This window comes from Apus apus, chromosome 22 (genome assembly GCF_020740795.1).
Source record: "Apus apus isolate bApuApu2 chromosome 22, bApuApu2.pri.cur, whole genome shotgun sequence".
NCBI classification, from domain to species: Eukaryota; Metazoa; Chordata; class Aves; order Apodiformes; family Apodidae; genus Apus; species Apus apus.
In genome coordinates, this window is record NC_067303.1 from 656,893 (window position 1) to 677,348 (window position 20,456).

The following is a 20,456-nucleotide window of genomic DNA, read 5'->3' on the forward strand; positions in this document are numbered from 1 at the left end:
TGGTATGGATGGGAGCAAAGCAGAGCTCTGAGCCAGGCTGGTCCAGGAGGAAGACACTGCACCGAGTCCTTCTTCTGTCCCTTTTCCCACTTGCACCACTTGACCTTGGACACAAGGATGAAGCTCACCCTTCCTCTCCACACAGTGAGAAAGCCAAGCACTGGGTCCATCCCACAGAGGTGCAGCCTGCCTGCTCAACAGGAGGACACGAGGGCCAGTGTAGTGTCCAGAAAGGGGGATGAAAGGAGGGGAGTGAGCTGACCTGCTCCTGCAGGTCCCTTACCCAGGGAGATGGTTGCAGCCAGGTGGTGAAGGAGAAGGCTGACACCTCTCAGCGCTCAATCGTTCCCCTTAGTAGCTTTATGAATGGCAGCCAAAAAGTGCCATAATTGCTGCAGCGATGCTTGCTAATGACTCAAGTTGGATCTGGCAAGAAGTCAAAGGCAAGAGAGATGAAGCAAAATAGCAGAATCAACATATGAATACCTGCCTTTGACCACTGCAGGAGAGCAGAGCAAGCCCAACTTGGGACCTGAAGCTATGGACAGGCAGAACCCAAGCACGATGAGCAGGGAGTAGCCTGCCCTCCCTTGGGAAGAGAAACAAAGGGGAAGAGGGAATAGAAAAACAAACCCAAATTTTCCGGTTAGTTCAAGATCCCTGTTCTTGGGGGACTCAGGTGACCCACCTCATGGATGCCACCTTTCTGCTCCAAAATCACCTTGAGCCCGTGCAGCACGAGCCCTGGGGAAAGCAGTGTAACTCAGCCTGGTGGAGACTCAGCATCACCTCTGGCACGTGCTTCAGGACATCCAGCCCACAGGCCATGGCTCCCACTGAGCTGCCGCTGCGGCCAGGGGAGAGCTGTTCTCAAGGAAGAATCCAGGCTGTTGAGAGCAAACAGCCTGCTCCTCCTGACTCTGTATCTGTTTCTGAATGTTAACAAACAGTCTGCAGCATCTGATTGAGTGGGTTATTAGCAGAATGAAGACAGATGGTGCAGGATTAACTCTAAAGTGTCTTTATTGCGAGGCCATCGTTACAGACAGCTCTGCCTCTCCCCCCCCTCCCTCTACAACTGTCACCAGCTGAATTTCACCCTACAACTCACAGCCACCACTAGAGTGATCCCAGCACGCAGCCAAGACACTCATTAATTACAGCAAAGGGAGAAGATTAGAGCAGCCACACTGGAGCAGCTTCTGCCTCCTCCCCAGCTCCCCATGCCCCCAGATTATGCCCACACCCAGCACCCTTCTGGGGGGGGTTCACAGGGACAACAGAGCAAGAAGCAATCATGGCAGTGCCAGCTGCAGGGAGAGCACCCAAATCATTTCTGTCTTGCACATCACCAGCAGCCCAGGCTGTACTCTTGCCTTGCAGCTGGGAAAGACACCAACACGTCACCCGGACCCTTTATTCCATGATACAGGTTGATAGATGCTGACATGAGGAACTGGTGTGTGTTAACTAATATGGACAGACGGAAGTTCTCAGACACTTCTTCTGGTTTCTCACCCTGGAGAACAGCTCAGGCAGAAGAGCCTGCATCTGCAATCAATTGTGTTAATGGGCATCCATCACTTGCCAGCTGGTAAACAAACTTCATGCTACCAAAGCTCCTTGCTGGGCATGGCCAAAGAGCATCTGTGTCACAACATTCGTTTCACCCTGCTGGGAGAGGTTGCCTCATTGGTCTGCATGTGTCCAGCCTGGACCTTCTCCATTACAAAAGCCAAGAGAAAAACTTTGCCACCACCAAGTGATTCCTCCATGCTGACAAGGCCTTCAAGTCCTCTTGTGCTTCTCTACCTGTGAGTGCATTTTGTAGATGTCTCTGTTAAGTATCAGCGAGGTTCTAATGATCCCTGTAATTACCCATTTTCACTACAATGTAGACCCCACACCTCATAACTATCTGATTGCCCCAACTGCCTACCTCTGCTTTCAGTTCCTCCAGCTACCCTGTAATTATTAATAGGGTTATTCATTAGCACCATTGTGCAATAAAAAGAGAAAAAAACCTCTCAGTTGGCAAAAATATAAAAGGGAAGCTGTCTGTCTCATTCCCTTTGCAAGGTAATTGGCCCAAAGAGTCTGGCTCAGGTACTTGGGGCAGGAAATACCTTTGCTGCACGTCTCTAGATGACCAGACATCTGAAATCCCCCTTGGCTCACATACCACACATTGTAGACCTGCGCTCAAATCCACCAAAACCAGGCCTGCAACTGTCATCCAGAACCACCTCGAGTGAAAACACAAGTCCTAGGTGGTCTTTGTAGCCATGGAAATCCCCAAACTTTGTTTTTTGGCAGACTGTACCTTTAAGCATAACTATGGTCCTGCAGCCTGCAGGGCCAGAAGCTCGCTGCCTGCACAGTGCCAGGCAGGCACACTTTGTTCCCTTTCCCACACAAAGGCTTTACTTTTGGCTTTTCATGTTTCTTTGTTCTCTCCACACAAAGCTATGTTCAGCCTGAAAAAGGAGGGCTCGCGTTGTAGGCGGACACGGGCTTTGAATCCACCAGGAGCTTCTATGAGTGATCCCAAAGGATTGGCAGGTCCTGCTGGCTCTTGGACACCCTATGAGCACCCCTTGGGTGCTGCTGCCCAGCAGAGGGGTGCCACAGGCAGCATCTCCAACAGCTTGGAGGAACAGGAAGGTACTGAGAATTTTCACCTTCTCACAGCAGTCGGACAAGACTCTGCCATCCACTCACCCAAGGGACAGCCCCTTTCCCACAGAACCTACTCTAATCAATGTTTAAAAAGCAGGTGGTAATTAACAAGCATGAGATGAAGTCTTGTGAAGTATTTTCCCCATGTTATCAGCTCAGTATCTGGGCTCCTGGGAAAATGAAAGAACCTTTGATCTTCTAACTGATTTTTGAACCATGAACTTGCCTCTGCAAGAGCTCTACCCTCTGAAAGCTGATGCACCTTTTACTCATGTGAAGACATGGCTTCCTGCAAGAGCAGACACCCCTGTGGCTACCTGCTGAGCAACACACCATCCCTGAAAGCTCAATAAGGCTCAGCAGGATGAAATAATTCCCAATCAAAGCTCAAAACAAGGACTAAACTCATGTTTGGATCAGGTTTGCAGTCCCCTGATTCATCTCACAGCAGCTAAACTTTCCTTGACACGCCCTCGAGACTCTCATGGGGCTCTGGGACCTTTAATCTCTTCTCTGATCCAGCATTAACTGCTGCACCAGGGTTTGCTTCAGAAGGAGAAGCCAAGCAATGAAGCTACCAGAAGCAAGGATGCCAGTTCTTCTCAGCAGAAATATAGTTTTTGTTTAGTTATTATGCTTCATAATTATTTATGATATTTCTATGGATTAATCAATGCTCATAAAGTAGTTGAGGAATGACTAGAATATAAACAGAGAAATTTAGAGAGATTTCTGCCAGAGTGCAGGGGTTTGATGAACAACAGAACAGCTCCTCTGAGGGCTGCAAAGGCACTGAAAGCTGGTATTCTGAAGGTGTCATGGTGAGGCACTACCACCCAGAGTAAAAAGATTCAGGAATTGCTGGAAGAGCTTCCCATATAACAGAACCTTTCCATGGGAAAAAGATGGTGGATTTTGGATGCATGGAACCAATAAGCTCCTGCTCTTCTCTTGCAGCTTCATGCAACTTCCTACATCCACACCTACTAAGATGTTTCAGAGATCAAAGGAGAAGCAGGATTTTCTCCTTGGTGTGGACAAGAGCCTAGCACGTTCCTAGTGGTGGCACATCCACGCCCCTTGCAGTAAGATGGCTAAAGAGGAAGGAAGAATAATAGGTGAGGGAACTGCTCACCTTCAGTCATCCTGCGGAACTTCTCCTTGTACATGAACCCCAGTACTAGGCAGCATCCTCTTCCTGGGAGCCCCAGTTCTGCAAGAGAGGAGAGAGCCACATTAGATGAGCAGGCTGAGGACAAGAGCAGGCACAGAGGGATGCTGCAGGGAGCAAATCCTGTGGGTTACACCATCCAGGCATATCACTGAAGTCTTGGGTCAGCCTCACGGAGCTCAGCTGTGCTGGGGGTCCCATGCCAACTGCTTCCAGCTGCTGTTGCACTGCTCCACTTAGCCACAGACATCTACAGACAGGAGGGTCATCATGGAGAAGGGTCTGGAGCACAAGTCTGCTGAGGAGCAGCTGAGGGAACTGGGGGTGTTCAGCCTGGACAAAAGCAGGCTGAGGGGAGACCTTCTCCCTCTCTGCAACTACCTGAAAGGAGGCTGGAGTGAGGGGGGGTGTTGGTCTCTTCTCCCAGTCAACAAGCAATAGAACAGGAAGAAATGACCTCAAGTTGTGCCAGGGGAGGTTTACACTGGATATTGAGAACAATTTCTTCCCCCAAAGGGCTATCAAGCCCTGGCACAGGCTGTCTAGAGCAGTGGTGGCATCACCATCCCTGGAGGGATATAAACACTGTGTAGATGTGGTGCTGAGGGACATGGGTTAGTGGTGGCCTTGGCAGTGCTGGGTTAACAGTTGAACTTGATGGTCTGAAAAGCCTTTTCCAACCAGAATGATTGTAATTCTATGATTCTATCTACTCCTGTGCCCTTCTAAGTGCTCCTCCATGCTAAGCAGAGGGAATGAGCTGCATCTTCGTCCCCATCAGTGTGTTGCAATAACATGGACTCTCTAATCCCTTTCTTCTCTAGCAGGCAGCACAGCAAAATGGGAACCAGCCCTCAGAGGGGCAGATAAGTCTGGCTTGAGGCATCTTGCTCTTGAGAAGCAAGGCAGTGCCCCTACAAGCATCCAAGTGCCAGAGTCAGAGTCAGCACATGCCTTTGATGCCTTGATTTCTTAATGGGGCTTTTCTGGCTCTCAGTAACAAACAGGAAGATCTGAGCAGGGGTTTTCCAGACTCTTTCCATGTGCATCTCAGAGCAGCAAAAAGCTCCAGTTCTTCAAACAAATTCTCCTCAGTCACAGTGGAGAAAATTAAGGTACCATGTCCCCAGTGCTGCCTGCTTGTGGACCTGCAGAGCTCCTGAGGGGCTTCTGTGCTTTGCAGAGCCCTGCTGATCAAAGCCCCTTTGATGTTTACTTAATGTTGCTGTGGTCTCTCCAGAGCCCCCTTGGCTGAGGAAGGAGCTCGGGAGTGTCACCAAGTTGTGCTGCACACAAGAGGGGAAGGCAGCAGAGCAGGAGGGTAGAGAGTACAGCGACAGCTTTCGAGCTTTCAGAGCTACAGTGGTTTGATTCCCAGATCTGGATCATGCCCAGAAGAAGAGGAAAATCACTCACCACAGTGTGATGGGATGTGCAGGGCAGACACCCAGATCTATATGAGTATATACTCAGATACACAGCATCCCTCCCCAACACTGCTGTGGCATTCCAGCAGAGGGTTTAGCATCCTCTTCTTGTGCACAATGAGGCAGAATCAGAGCCTAAACCCAGAGAAACTGAACTTCTTTTGGCTCTGGGACATCTAGGGTACACACAAGACTAGTTAAAGCACTTTCTCTAACACTAAACAGGGCTCCACCTTGCAAAAGACTAACATCTGAAGGTTCCCATCAGGGAGGACAAAACACCTAATGACAATAAAAGACATATGTAATCCCACTGAAGTCAATGCTCAGACAAAAGTAAGTTTCTTGAGGTGCTAAGAATAAGCTGAGATTTAATTCCCCCCCCTAAATCCACAATGCTACCCTAGGATAGTGCCCTGGAGAGAAACAGGCACCTCCAGAAAGCAACTCACTTCTTTGGGGGTGCCTGTAACTCTCTCATTGCCCATAAAAGGAGGTGACTAACTCAGATGTAGATGCCTAAAGATCAGAAAAATCAGGGCAGATGAATCAACTATCTGCATCCTCAGCTGTTTCTTGAACCCAGAGTGTTAATCAACAAGACAGAGGTAAACACCAACCATCTCCCATCTTGGATGCAAAGGTGGAATTCAGCCCTCCTGTTCCACAGTAGAGGTGGCATGATTATGTCCCACCACAACAAGTGCAAATACACCACAAAAGGTGTTGATTCGATGTATCTAATATCCCTGGCTACTGCCAGGGTCTGCTGCTTTAGCTGAAGGCCATTCAGCACCGTTGCCTCCCTTAGCACTGCCTGACAACCAGAACCTAGAAGGTGCTGAACTGTGAGTGGGGTGTCCACAAAGGGTTGTGTGATGCCTGTGAAAACCCACATCCCACATGCATGTGGCCAGATGGCTGCAAGCCCAAGTGAGGCTCTGGGGCTGCTTACATGGAGCCTGCAAAGCAGGCAAGAGGTTTGTGTCTTGATAGGAAAGCAAAACGGCACTGATTCCTATCGAGCCTTCAACAAGCACCAAGGTATCAAAGTGTAATTAAAACAACACAATTAGATTAGTGTCACACCAGGCAGAGCAGCCCACAGTGGAGCTGAGCAACCCAGTGCTCCTAGCTCACTAATCCAGACGTGCATCACACACCCCGGCAGGTGCGTGGGGGCCAGTCTGGGGATGTCAGCTGAGTTTTTCCTAGATATGTAGACCTGGGATCACAATGGTTGCCATGGTCTCCATCCACAAGAGCATCCTGAACCAAAGCAGAGTGGAGTGAGCAGTGATGGAGGCAGCAGCAATAGCTGCAGCCTGCTTGGGTGATGACACCATTTGGGTGTCCTGCTCTCCCCTTCCAGGCTCCAATGCTTCCTGAGAAGGTGGTTTTAATATTTTAAAGGCTGGGACAAGGGGCTGTGACCCAAGGCAAGGGCTGAGCTACCCAAGAGGTCCCAGTCACCACTTCACCCTTGCAGCAGGGAGGGGTGATCAAGGCTGAATCCAGAGGAAATCTGGGTTAATACCTGTCTGGAGCCTGGCTCGGTGCTCACCAGGATGACTGTCTGTCTGCCATTTGCCTCCCTGAGGGGTGCTATAATTAATGCTTATAAAACACTTTGATATCTCATGATGAAAGGAGCTATCCAAGAGCACTGCATTACAATAATTCATACCATAAATTTGTGAGAACATGCAAAAATCTTTATAGCTAAAGGCACCTTTAAATACTTGAGAGGGCCTTTAAAAGGTAAAACACTTCAAGATGACTCTGATGCCTAAGGATGTCTCACCACTTCATGGTTTTTAGCGGCTACCTAAAGCTAAAATAGTTAAGCAGACACCCAGCATTTTAAATGTTTTGGCTTTAGGGGGGCTGCTGAGGTACCACTGAAAACAGAACACTTTAACCCATGCATGTCCTACACTCCCAAAACAAATCCCATCTACTTCCTTGCAATGGCAATTGATTTTTACCAGCAGAGCAAAACTTGTTAGAGTTGACATTTATCATCTCAGGTGCTTTGAATAAGTGTGAACTTCAGTCTCATTTGGAAGACACATGGCAGCAGCACATTTTTGACTTCTTTAAGAGTACCTGCAGTAATCCACCTCAAAACCTGCAGATCAGACAAAGCAGAAGCCAGTTCAAACCAGACGTTGCCAGTATGAGGGGCAGTTGGTGACAACGAAGCAAAAGCCAATTAAAAGAAACAGAGTTCATGGTCTTTGAAAAAGAGATCTTTATATCCAGACTTGATCAAATTTGCTCAGAAGGAGAGATTTCTCCTGCAAGGATTTCCTTACTGAATTTCAAGGCAATTCCTCCAACCACAACTCAGGGAGGGAACCAAGTTCCTGACCAACCAGTGCAGTAAAGGCTAAAGCTGCAAAGCAGTAATAAAGGTTTATTAACACAATCATAATGTGTACTATTGTGTAGCCATACTCCACCAGGAATGATAATAAATGTTTAATAGCCCAATAATACCTGGTTAATAATTTTTCAGCTCGTCCTATCTAATTGCAAGTTTATTAAAGAACGATAAACTTGATAATTGTTGTAAAAGCATAATTGCAATTCCATTGCTTATTTAATATTGAGTTAATTATATTACAAACTAAGTTATATTTTCCCATACATATTAAATATCAATTAGCTGTTTTAAACTATTGATTTGTATTTAATTAACTATGCTATTATATACCAATTAAACTCTTATAAGAGAGCAGAAACAGCTGGTCTCTTAAATTAAATTTTAAAAACTTTGTATTAACATCAAGATCACGTTTCCATTTTCTCATGTTTTCCTTCTACAGAGATGGCAATTTGCTATCTGTAAATATTTTTCCAATGACATGTTATATGCATGAGCTTCATTCTGAACATTTTCTTTTCAGCATGGGCAAGGGATAACGTCCATGACAGATAATTTGGTGTCAGTTACACCAAAACACAGGGACTGGGAAAGACAGAGGGCTGGAAAAGCCCCAACTCACCTTGGAATCTCAGAAGCAACAAACTTGGGTGGTAGCTCTTGAAAGAGCATGGAAGTCTCCAAGGAGGAAGCTCAAAAACTTCCTCTCTGTTTCTAAGTTGGCCAACAAGAGAAGATGAGAATATGAAAAGCTCCTACACCACCAAATCCCAGAGTTCTGGATCACTTAAAAACACTTTGGTTGAAAGACCTCATGCTCCTATTTAGCAGTTTCCTGTCCTGATGGATAAAACCACCTGCAGTTGGATATCTTGCTAAAGAAACCCATTATCAACAGAAGAGACCAAGTTCCCAGATCTTTCCATGTTCTTGGCGTCTCTGTATCTAGAAACAATGCATCCCAAAAGTTAGAAATGTGTGAAGGATCATTTTCTTTTTCAGCATCCTAGTTTCCAGTTCCATCTAGCTCTTCTTGAGCAGATTTCCTAAACACCCCTGTGACCTCTTCTTCAGACGACTTTGCTATGGGCACCCATAAAGCAAGCTGCATCCTTCCCCTCCAAGCTCTCCTTCTGCCATGAGTGCTGGATTCCAGCTTCCTGCCTGGCTCTTTTTGCATCCACAAACATTGCTGAGCATCCAAACTCCCACATCTTGGAAGAGAGCAAATGGATCCATCAGCACCTGATTTCTATATTGCACCATCAAGTTTGTAGAGCAAGCCAAGATCCTCAGAGATGAAAAAAGCTATACAAATGCAAGTTATTATTAAATCTGTGCTTGGCTAATTTATAAAAGTGTATTAAAAAAAAATCTAAGAGGTTTCCCAGATGAGAAAATGGGCACATTATTGTTTGAAATATGGATGAACCAGAAATCAGTCTTAAATGCTGTAGTGATATTGTATTTTATTCTATAGCAGAAAAGTTGCATTTATAAACCCATTTATTGTGTTATGTACTTACAAACCACCTTGTCATCCATTTATTGCACAAATAAAATCTTAAAAGCAGAAGATTAGTTGAGTATGTCCCTGTGGGATTACAATCTGACTTTAAAGAATCTATCAATGAAGGAAAACAGATGGAGCAGAGGTGTTTGCCAGCTCACTGCTCCGAGATGGAAAACTCAACTGTACAGAAGGACTATTCACTGATGGGCCACGGACCTGGAAGTCCTGTTGGTATTAAAGAGGGAAGGCACAAAGGGCAGAGCTTGCAGAAACCAGACACTCATCAGGCACCAGTTCTGGTTAAAGACTTTAGAGCAAAGTCTTGCTACCACAGAGGGGTGAAGGTCACCTTGGGGAGGGCTGATCAGCTCTGCATGGCAAAGGAAAACACCCTGAAATTGCAACCTTGTCAAGCACCTCTGTTAGGACTTAAACTTGCCTTGAACGATGCTGGAGAGGCTTGTATCTGCAGCTCAAAGAGCAATACTCCCAAAACAAGCCAGCCCCAGTGCTGTCTTCCCTGGTGCTGAAGGGTGGAGGTCTTAAAACTTCTATCAAATATTCTTTTGGGTTAAAACCTATAATGGAATACTTTAGTGTGCTTATTTTTACTGAGTCTGTTTCAATCCAGCTTAAAAACCAGAGCCATCCATGACCCAGGATGAGGTTCTCCGGGGCAAACAGCTTTGGACAAGCACGTCTGGAATATCACAGTACACTGGCACCCAGCTGCCCAGCCTGCCCTGAAAGCCATCCACATCAAAAGCTTCAAGAGGATGATGAGAGAAGCCAGGCAGAAAGCAGCTCTTCCCAAGAATGAGCTCTGCCCTGGCACCAGACAATTAAAAGTTGCTTCTTAGCAAGAAACACAACTGGCAGAAGAGGAAAGAAAGAAGAGGGATTCATGCTGCTGAGCAAAGAACATTCTTTCCCTGTGCTCCCTGGCTAACGAAGGCAAAAAAGGCACCTCCAAGTAGTAACTCAGCACTGAAGTGTTTTGAAGAGCTTTTTTTTTCTAGTGGCATCACAGAGCCCTTGGTCCCTAAAGTTCAGTACAGCAAATCTGTCTATTTCTTACTCTCCTCCCCAGCTCTCTGTGGTTGATGCTCCTTTTCTGAACCTCCTACAAACCTTCCCTATTTGGGGAACATCCAGCAAGTGAAGAAGAATCCTTACAAACCTCAAATCCAGATGTTCTCAGGATTTTTCTTCTCCCTCCCCCAAAGCAAAACAGCCTGAAGGAAAAAATTTACCCCAGATTAAGGTGGCCTTAAGCACGTGACACTTTTTGCTCAAACAGCTTTCCTCTTTGTACACACAGGTACACACTTACACTGATCAATCTGAAATGCCATCTCCTGATCATGGCAACAAGTCCCACAGCTTCACTCTACCTCACTTGTAGGAAAAGGGATTTTCCTGTCTTACCTGTTGGAAAAGTTACAACTTTCACACAGCATATTTTTTATATTATTCAAAAGAAAAACAAATCAAAGGTTATGTAGAAACAGTGTTTTCTTCACCACTAGTGACAGCAAATCAGCTCCTGGTTGCACTAATGAGAGCAATGCAGCCAGACACTTCCATGGGATCTGGCTAAATCCATTTGCAGCCATTGGAAAAGGCTGGCAGGGCTGCCCACAACCACAAATCCTTGGGCACTACTGGCAAGGAACTGTGATCTGCAACTTCAGGCTGCCCCTCGCTCCCTCCACACCCTCTTTCTGAAAGCTCCACCAAGGGGAGACCTGCAGCCAGTTGTCCACATCAACAATCCAGGCCCTCTGCACCCCTGCAGAGTAAGAGATTCATTTTACAGTCTCACAGGCATAACTCAAGCTTTTCTCTTCCATTTACACGATTTTGACAGTATTTTGCAAGAGCTTCAACCTTGTTTCCACTTTTATCTCTCTTAGCTCAGACCCTCTGACCCTCTTCCAGCCTTGGCTGGCTACAGCCCCCGAGCTCAGACCCTCCCCAGGAAGACATCTGTATTGTTCAATTCACCTGGTGGATTTGACCTGCACTTCAAGGACTTCCCAAGGATTTAATCTGCTTTTGAGCACAGCCCATTGTACCTGCTGCTCCATTCAAACTGCAAAATCCATCTCCTGTTTCAAGGCAGCAAACCACTGCAGGAAGGTCAGGAACAAGGCTTCAAGAAAAATTTAACCAAGACACAAATACCACCCCACACATGCCCCAGTCCCTTCTTGGTGCTTCCCCAGGTCATCCCTTGCATCCATGACATGTCACCATCCCCATCATTCCCCCATGTACTGCTGAGGCCTCTCCAACAAGGCAGCAGGGCAGCCCGGGCCACCAGAGGACAGCCAGGTGACAGGCACATCTGCTTTGGTCACCCTGCAGTGGTTGCACTGCACCAGCTGACACAGCTGATATGGACCCTACAGAGCTCTTCACACCTCTGAGGCATGAACAGGGAAGGCAGGAGAGGCTCCCAGGCAGCTGGAGCCTTGTCCCCAGCCCTGTCTGCTTTGCCTCCCCCAGGCATTTCCTCTCAAAAGCAGAGGGCATGGGTGGCTTTGGGCTGTCACTTGTCCCCATGCTCTGCTTGGCAGCCCAGACCTGAACTCACAGTCACTTGGGCAGCTGCCTGACAAGGTCTGTGGTGGAACCAACATGGCATTACTTGCTCAGCCATCTTCCCCTTCTACCCCTCCCCAAACCAGGAGCTGCATACACCACTAAAGTAACACTGTCCCACCAGAGAGGAAAGGGTGGAAGAGACACAAACCCCTTCACACCTTTCTGCGACACCTCTTCCATTGCATGTGAAGAAACAAGTGCTCCAGGAAATCAACACGCCTTCACAAGGAGATGCCCCAGAGCCTGGAAAAGCCCTAGACACCACAGGACATGGGGTCTGTGTGAAACTGGGGGGCTGCAAGGGGAGGGGTGTTTGGAAGATGGATTGAACCAGTCTAAGCTGGGATGAGCCTTCCTGCTCCATCTCCAGTGACTGCACTGGCATCAGGGTGGGCTCCTACATAACAGGAGGCACTGTTACTCTCTATGATCCAAAATCTGAATGGAAAAAACTCACAACAAAACTGAGAGGAAGAAAGACACAAGACCCACATATTTTGATTCCTTAAGAACACAATGTTTTCTCTAAAGATCTGATTTCATCCCCAGGCTCTCTGGTTTCTCATTTCATTGAAAGCCACTGCACTGTTCCTTGTCCTGCTGCAACACCCCTGCATGTCCCATGGCAATCCAAGCAACATTAGCCACACACACAGCACACGGTTATCCTGGACCTGGTGGGACCATCTCATGTTGGAATAAACATCATCTTCTGTGCTCCCCTGGCACATGGAGAGCCATGGTTACATGCAGGTCTAGAGATCTGCATAAAGCAGGATGGGTAGCAGCCTCACACCCCACCCAGACTGCCCCATAACACCTCTACACAACCATGAGGAGAACGTGGCAAGGGAAACACTTTCCAATGGAAGATCACACACTGCTCTGACAGATTGTGGACACACTGGAGAAAAAAAAAACACACACAAAAAACCCGAAAAACAACAACAACAAAAAACCCAACAACAAAAAACCCCACTGCACTGTAAAGGTCACGTCCATGGTGGTGCTCTGGATCAACACCTCCTGTCTTGAATGTTCTTCTGGTTAAGCCATCCATTTCACAAGTCTGGAAAGACAGAGAACAGTACAGGAAAGCACAAACCACTTCTACCCTTGGAAATACCCAGCAAGCCCAACTATCCTCTGCCTGACCTGAGTGAACATGGTCATGGCCTTCAAGCCCATCTGCCCCAGGTCCATCAGCTCCTCCTGCCTCAAATCCCTCAGAGCCCATTGTCCACATGCTGGCCACCCTTGGCAATTGCCCTGGCTCACCAAGACAGAGGAACTGTGGCCCTTTAATCCTCTCTGAAGGCAGGGAAAGCACCGAAGCACAGCCATGCTTGAGGATGACAGGACAGTCAGGAGCAGGGAACTCTGTGGTCCTTCTATTACTGGGAAATCACACTCCAGCCTCACAAACACCATTCCTTCTGTGTATCTTCTAATTAAATTGTATTTGCTGGTTACCTCCCAGCACGGCTGCAGTTCTTGTGCATCTGAGGCTTTTACTTTTTTTTTTTTTTGCTCTGCCATCTCCTCTTGGGCCAGCTGAAGGACCTAATTGATGTCAACAAGTCACCTTGGGTCAGACCCTAAACCACAGGTGAACCCCTAATTCCTCCTTTGTTATTTCAATCTGCCAGGAATTTGAAAGAGAGCTGAGGCACCTAAACATCTTGGGGAATCTCACTTGCGGTGCTGCTACCAAACCATCACAGATGAGTAACTTGGCCAAGGAAGCAGCAATTTGAGATGAATCCCAGTTGGAGGTGCACTTGCTGCACTCCCTGCTCTTTCCTTTCCATTAAATCTTGCTTGAAGAGCATGCAGTGCCAAGATGGAAGGGAAAGAGGGAAAACAGGTCCCTACCCTCTTCTAAAGAACAAGGCACCAATTACAGGAAAGCGGAGAAAGCCACAAAATTTAAGGCATTATCTGATCGTTACATTTCCATCCCTTTCTGCAGGAAGGCTGCTTTGATTGAGGTATTGAAGTTTTAGAGTGTGCTGGCAGGGAGGGCTTTGGCCACGCTCAGCAGCAAAAGAAAGAAGAGTGGGCAAATTTCAGGCTGTGGGGGGCTGATTGCTGACCTGTCTAGACCACATTCCTTCAATGTCCTAGGGGTAGCAGATTCAGTCCCACCACGAGAAACAAATTCATCACCCAGACTGCCTAGAGATGCAAGCATCTTGCTCCAACAGCAGCTGCAGCTTCTCGGAGTCAGCACCAGTCGCCCTGCCTGGGTCAAGGGAAGACACTGAACACCCACACCACCAGCTGAAGGTTGCAGCATTCATCCTGAATCTTTAATGCTGCAATATTTGCTTTGTCTTGTGACCATCCCTGCTCCCCTTTTAGAGCCTTATCTCTGAATTGGTCCTGCTGGCTGGATCTTCACGCTGTGAACACTTTGCTAGAGGTGCTCAGCAGCTCCAGCACGACAGGCTAGTGGTTCACACGAGGCTAAAAACTTCCTCCACACCCACAGATGCAAGTAGCACAGGTAGGAAAACAAACCAGGGAAAAAAACAAAACATGATAAGGGAAGGACTTGTCACCCTGCTCACGCCCCTGTGCAGCCCATGGTACCCACGAGCTGCAGGGATCTCGGATTCCTCATGACGTTCCTTAACCAAACGAAGTCCCAGCTCACAGCCAAGGCCAACACATGCCTTTATGCACCTTCCCTGCCACTGCTCCTCCTCTCTGCTGCCAAACCTGATAATTTACTGTGAGCAGCTTGGCTTCCACTGCCAGAGGCCCATTTTCCCAGCGTTGGCCATAACTGGAATGATATGTGAGAAGAGCTCCCCTGCTTCCCTCAGCGTCCACGTGCTGCTCCCGAGCGTGCACTCTTCCAATCCCATTAAAAGTAATGGGCTGAGATTGTCCAGCCCATTACTTCCAATGGCTTCGTTTCAGCCACACAGCCTAAAGCTCCCATATCCTCCAAACAGAGTAGCTCCAAAACTCTCTGATTCTTTATCACAATGTGTATTCCAGCTTGCCAGAGTTTAATTGGAAAAAACAGCCAAACCTGCGTTTAGGTTTGCTAATTGCTGCAGGAGAGACACAAATACTCCTTGCACTTCTTCTTCCCTTGCTCAGCAATTCTTCTTTTTTCAAGGTGTGAGGTTTTACAACAATAGTCTAAGTTATTTAAAAGAAACATATGCCAAGGCAGCCACAGGAGAGGTACTTTATGAAAGTATGCTCCAAAATTCAGATGGTCTTGCTGGTGCTGGAGGGGAAGTGTTGTTCCAGGAAGAGGTGGCTGGGGAGAAACACAGCTCTTGCAAAAAGCCAAGAGTAAATAATATATTTAAGATGCATCACAGGAGCTGTAGTTTTGCGTACTTCTGAACTGTAAGGCCAGTAATACACTGAGGGCAGAAGCAGGCCAAAAATCAAAAGCACTGATTGATTCCAAGATAGTTTGATGTTACAACAAGCTCAGAAACGGCCACACGGCCAACCACCTATTCCTGGGAGCTGATCTGATTTCTGACCTCACCTTCTGCTCTGGCTTCATAAAAGCCTGGCAGAACACCACCATATAAACCAGGTGCCCTCCTTACAGCTAGAGGAGGGACCCATTAGGAACGTACATAATGCTGTACCCAGGAGACTGAAATAACACTCACCTCAGTATCTGGCGAAAAACAAAGTGGAATTGCTGACTAGTTAAATGGTTGACAAAAGAGAAAACCCTCCCCACCATAAGACACTAGAAAGTTGCTGAGATGACACTTACAGCCCAGTGATGGACGTTTTGAGCACAACACAGATTTTTCTTGCCTCTGACCTTAGGCAAAGAGAAGACTACAAAGCTGTACCTGTACCAAACCCATGCAAGCTCTTTGCAGATCCAACCTTGCCCTGTTGCAATGCTGAGTTTCGCTGCTGCTGCTTCAAAGATGTTAACGTCTTGGTGCTCACAGCCCTGTCCAATCCAAGACAGATGGTAATAAATTTTTCAGTGGCTGGAGCAGAGTGCAGCAACTGTGTGATTAGCATCTTTTTCACCACTGCACATTTCATCTGTAAACTAAGATTAAATACCTGGAAGAAAAAATCTGCAGGAAAAGGGAACTTTAACATGTTTTCACTGCAGAGTTCACACCAGTGAGCAAACAGCTCAGATTGGTGACCAAGGGCAGATTGTGGGGGGCAGTTTTCCCTCTGTATTAATTCAAGTTATCCAGTTCTCACAAAGATGCTCTTTTTCTTAATGTGGCTGCACCCTGAAATCCTTCTGACCCAGGCAGCTGGGCCAACAGGGTGAGGAGCAGCCAGGACTGCAATCCCCCCCAAGTGAAGGGAAGGAAAACTGCTCCATTACCTGTCCGGGTTTGAAGTCTCAACTCATTTAAACCAAACAAAGCCTATTCCAATTGCTTGCCAAGCTTCAAGGACCTCACTTTCCTGTGACCTCAGCCAGAGATAAAACAAGGGAATGAATTTCATGTGTTGCACAGGAGATTAGGGGATGGTGACAGCTGTTGGGAAGGAGAGGAAATCATCAGCTACACATTCAGCAACCATCAAAACATTGTTCTTCATCACTGCAACACAAGTACCAGCCCAGCATTGCCACTAAGGCACTTCAGATGACAAGTATTTTAGATCATCATTAAAAAAAATAAACACAATATTAAATCACACACAGAAAACCCACCCCAACACACTTTGTTTCGGAGTGCACAGAACTTCTAGTCAGAAGACTCTTGTTAGGGCTTGTCAGCCCTCCTCAACTGCTACATATCTCTGCAAAGTCAATGAGCTCTTCTGTGTGCTTGTGCACCCCTCACACACGGCACCTTCTCCTCCTCCAGATGACATGGAGAACCTGTGTACAAAATCCTCTTTTTGAAGCAGCACAGACATCAAGAAAGACACCCACCTGCACTTAGAGGAAAGCCAATAAGATTTGAACCCTCTGGCTCCACTTGTAAAAAAATCTTCTCTGAAGCATTGGCTTGCTTCACTAAAATCCAAACATGCCCAACAAGTCGGGCTTCAGGTCACCCAGAGAAATATCCTGCTCTGCTATCCTGTCTCCAAACACCTTCTAATAACATTGGGCTGCATTCCACTTTTCACCCCTCCACTCCCCACACAGGGAGGGTGGCAGAACACAGCCAACTTGCCCTGCATTTCCAAGGAGCAAGAAGATCTGTGTCAGGAGCACTGATGGATGAGCATGCACCACCTGCCTTTCAAAGGACATTACACACTGCTGCTCTAATCAATAATATATTATTTCCTCTATGCTTTATATCCTCATGTTCATTGTGTGTAAATAGGGATTTACAGTGATCTGAGTGTGTGCATTTAATGTAGCTGACACCCTGCATATGAGATCTGCCAGCTGCCCTCTCAGGACCTTCAGGAAAATGAAACAATGCTTCTTCCACAAAGCTTTGTGAGAGAAATGGAGAAAGAAAGGAAGGGGGGAAAAAAAGAAATAATAGAATAAAACAAGGCCAAGGTAGAAAGATCAGAGAGAAGCCATGTACATGGAACAGAAAACAGAACAAGAGTGTCAGCACTGGGATTCAGAGTCACGCCAGCAGTATTGTGAAAGAAATGTTAAATATTACTCTCATCTCAAGTCCAAGGTGCTGCTTGTGGGAGGAATATGTTGGAGTGGGGGAAGAAACTTTTCCTTGAAAGGTATTGGCACACCTATGCAAAGTTCCTTCCTATTTGATCTTCAGCACAAAGAGCAGAACAGAAGCATATCATCCTTTGCAGCTAAAATGAAAAAATCAAGAAGACTTTTATCCCAGATCCATTTATTTTTTGGAAATAAATTCTGCTCCTGCCTGCAGCCAGTCAGTGTTTTCCAGGTGGGTAGCTCTTCTGCTGGAAAAATGAACAAAGCAATCAAAATAATTTGCTAATTCATTTAATGTTTTTGTTTTGTTTGTGTTTTTTTTAAGTCTAAACTGCAAGTTAAAACAAATCTGAGTGGCCTGGTGTGTTATGTCAACATTTTGTTCAACAAATATCCAAGCAATGCTAAAGTTCTTAATTGTTTCTTAACAGATCTTCACATACCTCCTGAAGTTGCACAGCACTTCCCAGAAGGAAAGCGACACAGCAGTTCAATCTAACAACCATGTGTGTTTCATGGGGTGGTGACAGCCTACAGCTCTTCTGACACCCTGGAGAACAGCACTACTGACGTGCCTTTGCCTGTCTCACTAGCAGCATGTACCTCCTGAAACACCTTGGCATAGTAGGACATGACCCTGCTCCCACCTTCCAGGTGAAGGCACCAGACAAAATGAGGCAACTTGGCTTGGTCAAGCCCTGATCCATCAAGTTCTTGATCCGTGTTCTTACTCAATGGAGCAGTTCAGAAGAACATTCAAGTAAGTGCCTACATAAATATGGGGTCTGAGCAGCTTTCCCGAGCGAGGTTATCCCAGCATGTCCAACGTCTGTGCCTTTGCCAAGGTGTGTGCCCTACCTAGTGCCCTCTCAAGCTCAACTTGGTACTTCCATTTCAAGAAAAGGAAAAGCATGTCTTTGCACCATCAACAGACCTCCAAGGCCAACACCTTTTCTCCTAGCTCTGCAAAAAACTTCCTGTGGAGCCTCCTCTGTGCTACTTACTCACAGCTTAGCTGGGAAAGAGAAGGACTATCCTTTTCCTGCTTCCAAGAGGATGGAGGAACCATGTTTTTAGCATGCATGAGGCATTCTGAAGGACTACAGAGGAGCAGGAGGCTCTCCTCGCTCCCCAAGCTCATCTGCCTCAGCAGGCTCCTGTACGCTATTAAACAGCTGCCACATTCCACCTCAGAACTTCCTGCAATTCAGCAAAAAACAATAAAAAAAGAAGCCCTAGCACAAAAATAGATAAGTACCCTGAAATACTGGAGGAAACAGACAGGCACCCATTGGTCAACAGCTGTGTGCTGCTTTGGCATTGTCTCTCACTAGAAGACACTGCGTTAGAGGAAGCAATGATCATCATCATTAAAGGCCTTGATGGAAGTCAGGCATCTGGTTTTCAGCATTTAGCTGATGAAATAAATAAGGGTGCTTTTGGCAAACATGGAGGGAATGATACTATGATACTATCAAGCTGGAGGGATTCCAGGTCCCTTCCCTTTCACCAGCTAAGGGACTTCCTTCAGGAGGGTCCTGCAGGATGTCAGGCTACTAGTATCATCCCTTGCACACTCTGGGCATGGAAATCCCCTCAGGGGGGAGACTCAGCCCTTCTAGCATGGGGAGTGAAACAACAATCTGTATTAAAGGGTGACAAGCACCCAGAGACCCAAGGGAAGAAGTGAAAAACCTGCTGCCCCTATTTCCCTAGCCCTGCTCTAACACTGAGGAATGGATCTCACCCACCCTTGAGCTGCTGTGGGCTGACAGAGTAAGAAAAGAGCAGCTTTTCTGGTCACACACCCCCACTGCAATCTGCCCACATCAAACACCCTTGTCCAAGACATGCCTGCTGCCTGAGGAAACTCCTCCAGTGGCAAAGTAGCCTATGGCCATACTGTCACCCCCTGCCTGCAGCAATGATAGAGGGCTGTCCACCTCCTCTGCCTGGACTTGGAACAAGTTGTTACTCCACAGACAAGTCATTTCTTCCACCATTCATGTCCCAGGGATGATCCCTACCCTGCAGGATTGCTTTACATAAACCACTGAAGCTAAGACAGTAGGGCTGTTCTATCCATTAAAAAAAGGTGCACAACCTCAGAGATGCTCATTTAACATATTTCTGCTTCTAGATGGCTTTTACTTTTCACTAAACTGAAGACGCAGCCCAATATACCTGACTGATGAGGCTGTGTAATACAGTTCCTGCACATTTAGATTAGAAATGATGATGACTTAAATAAAATAGCTGAACACAATTCTTACTGCCATTTATTCCCCCTCCCGCTCTTCTTTAAAATGCCAGATAGCAAGTGGGAGGAGTAGCGCAAGTCTAGAGGAAGAACAAAGATACCTGGATCCTGTTCTTGTCCTGCATCTTGAGTTAGGGCAGCTGAGGCCCAGGAATGCAGCTGTTAGATACAAGGAATCAAGACAGTAACTTTCACTGCAGTTTTCATGAAACATCCTCCCAGAGAAGTTCCTCTTCTGCAGCAAGAGATTCCCTTCTCACCTCCAGGATGCACCACCAAAGATGGGGCTACAGAGGACAGCTTGTCCACTCCACAAAGACTCCAACCACCCTCTTGGGCAGCACAGCACCAGAACAACTTTGGAAGGGAAGAAACTTTGTAAGAGGACGACTGGGAGTTTCCCTAAGGAACCTTCAGAAATACTGAAGCACCCTCCATCACAGCAAACAGAGAAGGAGAATGCTTGCCCTGGACAACAGAATACTCCACTGTGGCATCCTGAAGTCTCCAACCTTCAAACAGATATTTCCCAGATAGCTTTACATGAGACTTGCCAGGGTATGATGCAGTGACACGTCTGCACACAGCAATGAGGCTGGAGGGAACTGGACAGACATGCTGGCTTTTCCCAGGTTGATCTTGGCACTGTCAGCCCCAGAAGAGGATTTTACCCTTCAGAGCTATGTGGGACCAAGAGAAAGAAGAGTATGTTCTTTTAAAGTTCTTTTAAGTATGTTCTTTATGTTCTTTTAAAGCCACATAAAGAAACAAATGTTGGGGA

The 20,456-nt window shown here is 46.8% G+C and overlaps 1 protein-coding gene across 3 annotated transcripts in view; it reads right to left on the reverse strand.

Moving 5' to 3' along the window:
• Positions 1 to 20,456, reverse strand: part of KIRREL3 (kirre like nephrin family adhesion molecule 3) — a 327,293-nt gene that overhangs the window by 115,315 nt on the left and 191,522 nt on the right. For 2 of the 3 annotated variants that reach the window (XM_051638418.1, XM_051638417.1), the window contains exon 2: positions 3,815 to 3,892. The exons of the other annotated variant lie outside the window; for it this stretch is intronic. In XM_051638418.1, coding sequence (XP_051494378.1) covers positions 3,815 to 3,892 — 78 coding nt within the window. The remainder of the gene's footprint in view (positions 1 to 3,814; positions 3,893 to 20,456) is intronic. 3 annotated transcript variants of the gene reach the window in all.